The 12,891-nt window shown below is 40.3% G+C and overlaps 1 protein-coding gene across 1 annotated transcript in view; it reads left to right on the top strand.

Annotated features, from left to right (window-relative positions):
- Positions 1 to 12,891, top strand: part of PGM5 (phosphoglucomutase 5) — a 232,538-nt gene that overhangs the window by 19,993 nt on the left and 199,654 nt on the right. Inside the window, exon 2 of the mRNA XM_036739286.1 lies at positions 8,247 to 8,409. Coding sequence (XP_036595181.1) covers positions 8,247 to 8,409 — 163 coding nt within the window. The remainder of the gene's footprint in view (positions 1 to 8,246; positions 8,410 to 12,891) is intronic.

Genomic DNA, 12,891 nt, shown 5'->3' with positions numbered 1-12,891 from the left:
TGCTGGGTAGGTGATTCTTGGTTTTAATCCTAGCTCCACTGACCTCCGGAATATCATATTCCAAGCCCTTCGATCTCTTAATGTAGAAGCTGCCAGATCTTAGGTTATTCTGATTGTGTTTCCACAATACTCAAATTGTTTCTTTCTGGCTGCTTGCAGTATTTTCTCCTTGATCTGGGAGCTCTGGAATTTGGCGACAATATTCCTAGGAGATTTCTTTTTGGGATCTTTTTCAGGAGGTGATCAGTGGATTCTTTCAATTTCTATTTTGCCCTGTGGCTCTAGAATATCAGGGCAGTTCTCCTTGATAATTTCTTGAAAGATGCTATCTAGGCTCTTTTTTTGATCATGGCTTTCAGGTAGTCCAATAATTTTTAAATTATCTCTCCTGGATCTATTTTCCAGGTCAGTGGTTTTTCCAATGAGATATTTCACATTTTCTTCCATTTTTTCATTCATTTGGTTCTGTTTTATAATATCTTGATTTCTCATAAAGTCACTAGCTTCCACTTGCTCCAGTCTACTTTTTAAAGTAGTATTTTCTTCAGTGGTCTGTTGGACCTCCTTTTCCATTTGGGTAATTCTGCCTTTCAAGGCATTCTTTTGCCATTTGAGTTAGTCTATTTTTTAAGGTGTTGTTTTCTTCAGTGTATTTTTCAGTATTTTTTTTGGGTCTCCTTTAGCAAGTCATTGACTTGTTTTTCATGGTTTTCTTGCTTCCTTCTCATTTCTCTTCCCAATTTTTCCTCTACTTCTCTAACTTGCTTTTCCAAATCCTTTTTGAGCTCTTCCATGGCCTGGGACCAGTTCATGTTTTTCTTGGAGGCTTTTGATGTAGGCTCTTTGACTTTGTTAACTTCTTCTGTCTGTATGTTTTGGTCTTCTTTGTCACCAAAGAAAGAATCCAAAGTCTGAGACTGAATCTGGGTGCATTTTCGCTGCCTGGCCATATTCCCAACCAACTAACTTGATCCTTGAGTTTTTCAGCGGGGCATGACTGCTTGTAGACTAAAGAGTTCTATGTTCCACGTTTGAGGGGGATGTGCCAGCTCTGCCACACCAGCACTGCTCCTTCCCCAAGAACCCCCAAACCGGACTGGGCTTAGATCTTCAGCAGGCTGTGCACTCCTGCTCTGATCCGCCACTTAATTCCTCCCACCAGGTGGGCCTGGGGCCGGAAGCAACAACAGCTATAGCTGCCCCACCTCCGCTGGTAGCCGAACCGCGAACTCCTTCCACTCTCACAGCTTTTCCCACTAACCTTCTCTGCAGTCTTTGGTGTTTGTGGGTTGAGAAGTCTGGTTACTGCCACAGCTCACTGATTCAGGGCGCTAGGGCCCGCTCCGCCTGACTCCTGGTCTGGTTGGTCCGAGCCACTCAGGCTGGGCTCTGCTCTGCTCCCAGCTTCCAGCTCCCAGCTCCTAGCTCCATGTGGGATAGACCTCACCCAGAGACCATACAGGCTGTCCTGGGCTGGAGCCCTGCTTCCCTCTGCTGTTTTGTGCGTTCTGCCGTTCTAGAATTGGTTCAGAGCCATTTTTTGTAGGTTTTTGGAGGGACTCGGCAGGGAGGTCATGCTAGTCCCTGCTTTCCAGCCGCCATCTTGGCTTTGCCCCCGAGACCTGGAATTCTTGTAACAGAACCCAAAGGGTCTGGTTCATTTTGGGGGTTTCTTACTACTGGCCTGTAGCCATAATCCAGAAAACCTGGAGAAATGACTACTTAATGCCACCTTGAATACTGACACTGACTCCTCATCCAAGCATGTAGCTCACAAAATTTTAAAAAAAACAGAGTTATATAAAGGACAAATCAATGCCAGACAAGTCCTTTCTGATTGTCAGACACCTGAATCATAAGAGCATAACATCATGGATCTAGATCTGGAAAGGACCTCAGAGGCTCTCTAGGTCACCCCTCCCTCCATTTTACAGACAGAAAAATTGAGGCACCAGGAGATTAAGTTGTCTGTCTAAGGTCACACAGCTAGTAAGCATCAGAAGGGGTATTTGAATCCACATCTTCTAATTCCGTGTTCAATAATCTTTCCATTGTTCTGTGTTCTCTTTTTCAGGAGCTCACAAAGCACCTTAGTTTCTCTCTAGTTATCTCCCAAATCTCAAAGAATCTCACTAAGGCAAGTGCCTGGGGGTATATAAATCACCCTAGGATATTGTTAGCCACAACCATGGTGGAGAGAGTGGGAGCGGGCATCACCTAGCCTACTCTGCAGTCCTGGTTTGCTAGTATGTGGTTTATGAATTTCCGCAGGGCATACCGATACTGCAGGGGCATATTGATATTGACTCCAAAATCATCAGATATAGGAAGTGAAGGGTACTTAGAGACACTCTAGTTCAGTCTCCTCTTAGCAGATGAGTTATGACTGGCTCAAGGACATAGTTGGTAAGCGCCACAGCAGAGACCGGGGAACACAGCCCTCCTAATTGCTCATCCAGTGCTCCCTCCAACACATCTTGCTTTACATGTGCAGTTCCCTTCTTTTCCTCCAATTGATTGGGAGGAAAATATGTATTCACAAACGAACTAAATATTTGTCCCTTAAGGACTTAATTTTTATTGTTTTTAATTAATGGTTATAATAGACTTTCTAATGTTTTTGTCAGTTAACCAACAAGTATTTATTAAGCACCTATTATGCATCAGGAAAGGCAGCTATGTGGCTCAGTGAAAAGAGTGCTGGGCCTGGAGTCAAGAGGAGCAGAGTCCAAATCTGGCTTCAGACACTTTACTAAGTGTATGATCCTGGGAAAGTCATTTAACCTCTGCCTTAATCCCCTGGAGAAGGAAATGGCAAATCACTCTGGTATTTTTGCCAAGAAAACACTGTGGACACCATTGGCATGTTATGGTCCATGGAGTCATGAAGAGTTGGACATGACTGAACAACAACATTATGCATCAAGCACTGTGCTAGGCATTGGAGATACAACTATAAAGAACTAAATAATCTCTAATCTCAAGCAACTTTATTCTAATGGGATAGACAAGTACATACATAAGAATATGCAGAATAAATTTATATAGAATGAATACAAATATATATACATATATATACACATATATACATACATATACACACACACATATATATTTATATACAAACAAGGTGGTTTGGGAGGGAGGGCACTAGAAGTTGAGGGTGTGAGGAAAGACTTCATGTAGAAGATGGTGCTTGACTGCATCTTAAGAGAAGAGAGGTACTCTATGAGGCTGGGTTAAGAAGGGAGAGCAATCCAGGCCTGGGGGAGAGCCAGTGTAAAGATGGGAAGACTTTGATTAATTCTATAGTGTCTCTGTGAAAACTGAGGTACAGGTACAACCCTCTTATTTCTACTGTTGTTATGGAGTTGTCTTTCAGTCATGTCTATAGCTTTGTGACCACGTTTGGGGTTTTCTCGGCAAAGATACTGGAGTTTTCCTTCTCCAGCTCATTTTACAGATGAGGGAATTGAGGCAAACAGGTTAAGTGACTTACTCTGGATCACATAACTACTAAGTGTCTGAGGCTGTATTTGAACTTGAGCCCTCCTGACTCCAGTCCCAGCACCTCCTGTCTGCCCCATACGATCCTCTTGGTAGAAGTTCTGAAATTGGCACAGAAGGCTTCAGAACTGGGCCAGCATGCTGCTATAGCTTCCTGAAAACAGGGGTTAAGAATCTTTTTCTTTGAAGGGCCAGCCTCCTGTGTAGTGCAAGTTGGGCAGAGTAGCCTACTGCCGGCATCTCAGCGCAGGACCTTCTCCTCCTGGTCTTACATCATTCAGCTTACCCTGTTTGCTGCCTCAGTATAGACTTAATGGTTCTGGGGTGGGGGTGGGGCAAAAGGCCACTGGATGCCATAGCTCATCTGGTTAAGTCTGGCCCAGAGACTGCTGATCTCGGCTTTAAAGCAAAACATGTCAAGTCATGAGCTATGATACAGGCTTGTTTTCTTATCTTTGCCAGATTGCTGTTTTGCAGTTGTAGAAATATGCTTGCCACACCCATGGTGCTCTTGGGACCATTGTTTGGGATGGCTGGACAGCATCACCCCATGTCACTGATTGCCTCTGATATTCAGCAGCAGAAATCCAGGCCAGAATTCCTGATTGGAGAGTAGTTGTTCTTCCAGGGAGAGTTTAAATATGTATTAAAAGCCTTTGGCTGCAAATGATGGTGCTATATTAGAAATCTAGTCATTGGTGAGGGAGAGGGAAGGGAGTGAAAATAGGAGGAGCGACTAAGGGCATGATGGCAGTTGTCAGATCTCATGGCTTCTAACTATCGTATGTCTCTCACATAGCCTCTTCCCTTCACTCTCACAGCCACTACCCTGGTTCAAGGCCTTGCCTGGAATATTTCATTGCCTTCTAAATGGTCTCTCTGCCTCAAATATCTACCCACCCCAGTCTATCCTCCATCTAACCAACAAAGTGATTGTCCTAAAGTGCAGGTCAGTCATGACACTTTCCACTACTCAGTAAACTCAATAAGCCACTTCAGTGGCTTTCTGTTACCTCTGGAGCAAATAGAAACTTTGTTGAGCATTTAAAGCTCTTTACAATCTGACCCTATGATGAATGAAAAGGCATTTAAGTGCTTACTATGTGCCACGAACTCTGCTTAGCCTGCAGATGTAACCATAATGTAGAGGCAAACCGCCCCCGAGAGCTTATGTCCTAATAGGAGGAGACGACATATATTGGGGAATGGTGACTAGGGCAGAGTGTTTTGATCTGGGAAATCACAGAGATGGTGAATGGAGTTATTGGGCGAGTGATTGGCATGCCCTCTTAGGAGGCATGGTAGTATAGATTTGATTTGTATTTCCAGGGCAAAAGGTGGAAAGGGGTGGCGGGGCATGACACATGGAGAAGTATAGCAGGAAGATGGACAGAGTGAAACATGGTCAGAAGGCTTGAGACTGCTCGATATAGTGGGATAGGCTAGTCTGTGCTTACTTGTCAGGAAAGTAGGCCCCCAGTAGTGGTTCTAAAGCTGAGTGTCATAACTCCTTCAGGGAATGGTATCTATAGTTCTAATTCAAGGGGTGTGGCAATGTCACACAGTAATAATATCTGGGGTGAAGCTGACCTTTCTTTCCTTTTTTGAGGTAATTGGGGTTAAGTGACTTGCCCAGGGTCACATAGCTAGTGTTCTGAGGCCAGATTTGAACTCAGGTCCTTCTGACTCCAGGGCTGGCGCTCTATCTGCTGTGCCACCTAGCCGCCCCGTGAAGTCAACCTTTCAAGTCCTGTTACACATTACTCTCCTTTCTCTGTGGCCTATCCATACGGGCCTTCTTGTAGGTCACTCACAACACTACCTCCTATCTCTATACCTCTGCATTGGCTGTCTCCCATGATTATATAGCTCCCTTACTTTTGTTTTTTTGAATCTCTGGTTTCCTTCAAGATGTAGCTCAACTTTTATAGTCTACATCAGACTTTTTGTGGTCTCCTTAGCTGCTAATGTCTTTCCCTCATGGTACCTTGAGTCTGTTGCTTTATCTGTGTTTTACATATACGTATATATGTGCTTGTTGTTTCCCCCCCATTACAGAAAAGAAACTCTTTGAGTGCAGGGATTTTTCCACTTTTTGTCATTGTATGTCCAGAACCTAGAATCGTGCCTAGTAAATTCTTATTGGCTGATAGGTTGATTTTTAGTTCATGTAATGACGTGTTCAAATGAAGGCCAACACAATGTTGAGTCCTAAAAGGTTATAGGTATTTAACCATTGAAAGCAGAGATATTCAACCACTGAAAATAAATGAGTTCAAAACAATTGATGAATGAAGGAAAAAAAATTAAGTGCTTACTATGGGCTAAGCATTGTGCTAGGTGCTGGGGATACCAAACCAATCTAAAAAAATCAAGATAATCCCTTGTCTTCAAGGAGCTTATTTATATACAAATAGGGGAAGACAACATATGTAGGGGAATGGTGGTCCAAGAAGAGTGTTTTAGTTTGGAAAATTGATGAGATGAGCCCTAGGGGAGTAGACTGATCTACCAGGAGCAATGGAAGTATAACCTGGCTTCCAGCCAAGCCTGGGGAGCTGCCATGTATACAGAGAGAGACACGATTATTTATTAGTGGAAAGAAGGCTGAGCAAAATGCAGCATATTTGTGTAAGGGATTTACTGAGTTGGTTCCAGAGCTTCTCCACAGGGCAGTCTAAGGAGGCAAAGGATAAAGACTTGAAAATAGCAAACGTGTGTGGAAAGCAGGGCCCATCATGTCCCTGAATTGGCTTGAAATTCTAGAGACTGCTAGAATGGATCTCCCTTGAATGAGAGTGTTTTTCCTCTTTTGATTTGAGCTGAGATTCCACCTTCCTCCCAGCTAAAGAGCTCATTCACTCTTGCACATTTTCTAGTATATTCTAGAGTCTATATAACCCTTCCAATTTCTGTTTGCAGTTTTGCTTGGATAATGAGTTTACACAATAATAGCTATTTGTAATGGTCTTTTGTGTTAGCATTTGATGGGAAGGAGTTAAAATGTCAAGAATAACCTAAGGGCCACTTTCCTGCTTAAGATAGACAAGATTTTCCTTCTACACTCAGATATGTACCCTGGATGTTCGAGGGGGCAGATAAGTATAATTCTAGCTCAAAATCCCTCTAAAACAAGAGAAAATCATGCTTAGAATCTGGGACCCGCCTCCTTCCCCCAACCCTGCCCCTGCAACTTCCTTGGATTTCTTCTTCTCTATAGAAACAGGCAAGATCATTTCTATCTGTGCCACTCACGATGCTTGTATGTACATTTAGATAATTCTTATGAACACAACTTACCATAAGGTACTATATTTTAAAACAGAATTTGTATGATTACAGTTTTAGAACTTGGAAAGTTGGGAGGGGTTGGGAAAAAGAAGCTAGTTCCTAGAGGGTGCTGATTTAAGTGAAGCATGGATGGGGCTGGGCAGATGGGCCCGGTAGGATTTAATATCCAGGACAGCATGGGCTGCAGCAATGGGGTTCCAGAGCTGAATGGGTTAAGTCTTATGGGTCCAGAGGGTGAAGTGACAGAGTGAGAGACAAGAAGATGGCTGAGGTCCTAGATCAAAGGATCTAGTTGGAAGGACCTCAGAGGCCATGTGTCCTAAACACTTAGTTAACATTTTTATTGATGTCTTTTGTTTCAAAATTGCCTTCATTTTCTAATATGTTTCTCTTTTTTTCCTACCCAGTGATCTACCCCTTATAACAAACCAAAAAAGGGAAAAAGTAGTTTGGTAAAGTCAAACAATTCATTAGCTGAATCTGACAATATAGGTAATATTCTACATCCATCGTCTGTTACCTCTGTAGGGAGATGCATTTTCTAAGTTCTTCTCCAGGACTAGGATTGGTACAATTATACAGTGTTCAGGGTTTACATTTTCCTTTTCATCTCCATTATTGTATTCATTGTGCATGCATATTATTTTCCTGGTTCTGTTAATTTCACTCTTCATCAGTTCATACAGGTCTTCCCAAGCTTCTCTGAATTCTTCATACTCTTTGCTTCTTATGGTACAATATATTCTGTTACATACATGTACCACAATTTGTATAGCCATTCACCATTTGATCAAAATCTATCTTTTCCCCCTAGTTCTTTACTACCACAAAAAGTGGTACTATGAAATTTTGGTATATGGTACCTTTCTTTCTCTCTTTGACCTCATTAGGGAGAGTATGATAAACACCAAGTAACAGCATCTCTGAGGCAAAAAAAAAATACGGATACTTTAGTCACTTTCTTGGTATGATTCTAAATTGCTTTCCAGAATGGATGGACCAATTTACAGCTCCACCAATAATGTATTAGGGTGCTTCTCTTTCCGTAGCTAACACTATAGTCTAATGTTGACTATTCCCAATCTTTGTCAATTTTCTCAGCATGAAATGAAACATCAATCATTTGTATTGTATTTCTCTTACTATTTATTTATTTAGAATACTCTTTCATGTACTAAATCTCTTATTTTACAAATGAAAAAAAGGGGCCTTAGGGAGGTGCAGCATCTTGTTCATTAGCCAGCATCAAAGGCGGGATTTGTCCCCATGTCCTCTGATTCCTGATCTGGTGCTCTTTCCCTTGACTTTTTGGGTTCCTGACTCAGCCCCAATAGGCCTTCACCCAAACAGCCCTATGTCCAAAGATTTCTGGCTACTTCTGAATGTGAATCTTCATGTTTTAATTACTTTCAGACTCATTCAGCTTGATTGATTTTTCTTGGGTTTAGATTGGTCGGCTGATCATTGGCCAGAATGGCATCTTGTCCACTCCTGCTGTTTCGTGTATTATCAGGAAGATCAAAGCAGCTGGTGGAATCATTCTTACTGCCAGTCATTGCCCTGGAGGACCAGGGGGAGAGTTTGGAGTCAAGTTTAATGTTTCTAATGGAGGTAGGTACATATTTATATAATACATGGAACATATTTATATATCTAAAATATTGTGACATGTGTTGACATATAATGTCCACTTACCTCTTTCCCCCTTAATAGTTGCTCAACAAACATTTATTAAGTATCTCTGTTAAGCGCTGGGGATGTAAAGAAAGGTTAAAATATGATCCTTGCCCTCAAAAAGCTCACATTGTAATGGGAAAGATTCCTTTTTTATTTGTTTTTTAATCTTTAAAAATTATTAATTTTAACATTCTTTTAAAAATATTCTATTTTTTTCCAATTATACATAAAACACCTTTTAACATTCACTTTTTAAAAATTTTGAGTTTCCAGTTTTCTTCCTCCCTCTTTTCCCTCCCCCACATCGAGAAGGCAAGCAGTTTGATATAGGTTATACATGTGCAGTCATGAAAACATATTTCCATATTAGTCATGTTGTGAAAGAAAACAGACCAAAAAAAAAACCAGTGGGGGAGAGTCTTAATAGAGTTATAGGTTCACATAATTTTAGAGTTGCAAGAGACTTTGGAGATTACCTAGTATAGGAGTCCTTTCCTTTTTTTTTGTATCAGAGACGCCTTTGGCAGTCTGGTGAAGCCTATGGACCTTCCAGAATAATGTTATTAACTGCATAAAATAAAATACATAGGATTACAAAGGAAGCTAATTATATTGAAATAGAATCATCAAAATATTTTCAAAAATTCCATGAACTCCAGGTTAAGTAGTCTTTATCTCATTCAAAGCCTTTATTTTACAAATAAGGAAACCAGAGAGTAAAGAGATTCAATGATGTGTTTAGGATCACTTTTCCCTCTCTCTTTACATATACATACATACATACATATATATGCACACATATATGCATGTATATGATCTAATCTATGTATTAGATCATTAAAAGTACTCTGAAAACCTTAAAAGTGACCTGAACTAGGGCGATGATAAAGGCAATGAAAAAGAAAGGACATTTGTTAGATACTTCAAAAAAGATGTCATAAGTACACTTAGAAGCTGTGGGAGGGATCAAAGATGACTGTGAGATTTTGAGCCTGGGTGACTAGGAGGATGATGGTGTTCTTAACAGAAATAAGGGCCATAGGAGAAGTCTTTAGGAAAAGGAAGATGATTAATTCAGTGTTGGAAAGGTTGAATTTGAAGAACATATGGGACATCTAGACAGAGTTGTTCAAAAGGCCCTTGGAAGTGCTGAAGCTGGAGAATTTGAGCGAGATTCAGATAGAGATAGAGATTTGGGATTCATCCATCTAAAGGTGATAACAAGACACAGGAGTGAAAGAAATCATCATGGGAAGGAGAATATGGAGAGGAAGGAGGCTTAGCCAAAGAATAGAACCTGGGGAAGCCAACAATTAAGGGACAAGAGAAGAGGAATCGACTGAGACAGAGCAATACCCACGATGGTAGGAGAATTAGGACAGTGCAGTGCCAGAAAAACCTAAGGATGAATAAATATCAAAGGGAGATTTGGAGGACTGTGACAGTATCAAATGTATCAGAAAAAATGAGGAGAAAGACTGAGATTTATAATTTAGGATAAGTTGAAAGTAGTTTCAAACAATGAGTGGGGACAGAAGCCAGATTGCAAAGAATTCAGATATGAATGAATAGTAAGGAAGTGGGATCAATAAGTATAGATCATTCTAGGAGTTTGACAATAAAAGGAAGGCAAGATTGGATAATAGTCTGAGGAGGCAGCAGGGTTGGGGGAAGGTATTTCCCCCTCCAGTATGAATAGAGGAGACCTGAGTATGTCTGTTTGTAGGTAGAAGGTAAGGAACCAGTAAAGGAGTGGTTAAAGAAAGAGCTTACTTTTTAAAAAAAATTTAATGTCATGAATTCCTTTGGCAGTATGGCAAAGCCTATGGAACTTTTTTCAGAATAATGTTTTTAAATGCATAAATATATGCATATATATATGTACATATATACATACATAGGATTGTGAAGGAAATAAATTATATTGAAACAAAGTTTAAAAATATATTTTAAAAAAACAACTTCATGGGCCTCAGGTTAAGAGCCTTTGGGTTGAAGATCTAAGAAAGAGAGCATAATAGATGGGGCAGGACCTCACTGGAGGCAGGGGGATGGGGTTAAAGTACAGTTTAGTGGGGGTTAATCTTGGAAAGGAGAGGAGAGGTTAGATGAAAATGTAGAGAAATTTTGAGGTATGTAGGAGAGAAGTTGTAGGAGTTTTTCAGATGGCTTTAATCTTTTCAGTAAATTAAGAAGCAAGGTTAGCTGCTGAGAATGAGCAATGCTTACTAGGGTAGCTGGGTGGTGCAGTGGAGAGAGTGCCAGGCCTGAAGTCAAGAGCACTCATCTTTGTGAATTCAAATCTGGCCCCAGATACTTACTAGCTATGTCACCCTGGGCAAGTCACTCAACCCTGTTGGCTCAGTTCTTCATCTATAAAATGATCAGGAGAAGGAAATGGCTAAACCATTCCAACATCTTTACTAAGAAAACCCCAGATGGGGGTAATGAAGAGTCAGACACGACTGAAATGACTCAACAACAAAATATTACTTACTTTAGGGTGGGATGGTCCCTTTTAAAAAATCTTTAAACCTCTGGGACCTAGTACAATACTTTTCTCATAGTAGCTTAATGTTTGAATGAATGAATTGAATGAATCAGGGGCACTAAGGTCTCAGTGGATTAAATAGTATGAATTTGTTCCTCAAATTCAACCTTTCCAACACTGAATTAATCATCTTCCTTTTCCCAAAGATTTCTCCTATGGCCCTTATTTCTGTTAAGAACACCATCATCCTCCTAGTCACCCAGGCTCAAAATCTCATAGTCATCCTTGATCCCTCCCACAACTTTTTTTTTGGGGGGCTATTATGATCTTCATTTTATTTTTTTTAATTAATTTATTTTTAGTTTTTAACATTTACTTCCATAAGATTTTGAGTTTCAAATTTTCTCCCCTTTCCTCTCCTCCCCCATCTCCAAGATAGTGTGCAATCACAACAGGCTCTACTTATGCATTCGTATTAAACATTTTCACATTAGTCATGATGTAAAGAAGAATTAGAACTAATGGGAGGAACCACAAGAAAGAAGAAACAAAACAAAACAACAACAAAAAAAGGAGAGCAAATAGTATGCTTCCATCTACATTCAGACTCCAAAGTTCTTTCTCTGGATGTGGATAGGATTTTCCATTGTGAGTCTTTTGGAGTTGTCTTAAATCCTTGCATTGTTGAGAAGAACTAAGTCTATCAAAGTCAGTCATTGAACAATGTGGTTGTTACAATGTACAGTGTTCTCCTGGTTCTGCTCATTTCACTCTGCATCAGTTTATATAAGCTTTTCCACGTTTTTCTGAAGTCTGCTTGCTTATCATTTCTTATAGCACAATAGTATTCCATTACATTCATATACCATGGCTTGTTCAGCCATTCCCCAATTGATGGGCATCCCCTGAATTTCCAGTTCTTGGCCACCACAAAAAGAGCTACTATAAATAATTTTGTACATGTGGGTCCTTTTCCCATTTTTACGATCTCTTTGGGATACAGACCTAGAAGTGGTATTGCTGGGTCACAGGGTATGCACAGTTTTATAGCCCTTTCATCATAATTCCAAATTGTTCTCCAGAATGGTTGGATCAGTTCCCAATTCCATCAACAATGCATTAGTGTTCCAATTTTCTCACATCTTCTCCAGCATTTATCATTTTCCTATTTTGTCATGTTGGCCAATATGATAGGTGTGATATGATACCCCAGGGTTGTTTTGATTTGCATTTCTCTAATCAATAATGATTTAGAGCATTTTTTCATATGACTATAGATAGCTTTAATTTCTTCATCTGCCTCCTACAACTTCTTCTTAGGATATCTTTTTTTGAAGTATCTCACAAATGTCCTTTCTTTTTCGTTGTCTTTATCATCTCCCTAGTTCAGGTCACTTTTAAGGTTTTCAGAGTGCTTTCAATGATCATACACACACACACACACACACACACACACACACACACACACATGAAGAGGGAGGGAGAAGTGATCCTGAACAAGTCATTGAATCTCTTTTTTTTTACATTCTTTAATATTTTTTTTAGCTTTCAGCATTGATTTCCATAAGGTTTTGAGTTACAAATTTTCTCCCTATTTCTACCCTACCCCCCCAAGATGGCATATATTCTGATTGCCCCATTCCCCAGTCAGCCCTCCCTTCTGTCATCCCCCCTCCTCCCATCCCCTTTCCCCTTAGTTTCTTGTAGGGCAAGATAGATATCTGTGCCCCATTGCCTGTATATCTTATTTCCCAGTTGCATTCAAAAACAACTTTTATTTTGAGCATCTACTTTTAAAATTTTGAGTTCCAAATTCTCTCCCATCTCCCTTCCCACCCACCCTCCCTAAGAAGGCAAGCAGTTCAACATAGAGCACACATGTATCACTATGTAAAACACTTCCACAATACTCATGTTGTGAAAGA

This window comes from Trichosurus vulpecula, chromosome 9 (assembly GCF_011100635.1).
Source record: "Trichosurus vulpecula isolate mTriVul1 chromosome 9, mTriVul1.pri, whole genome shotgun sequence".
In the NCBI taxonomy this organism is placed as follows: domain Eukaryota; kingdom Metazoa; phylum Chordata; class Mammalia; order Diprotodontia; family Phalangeridae; genus Trichosurus; species Trichosurus vulpecula.
The sequence above is the reverse complement of the archived record's forward strand: the minus strand, read 5'-3'. Positions and strand labels throughout refer to the sequence as shown.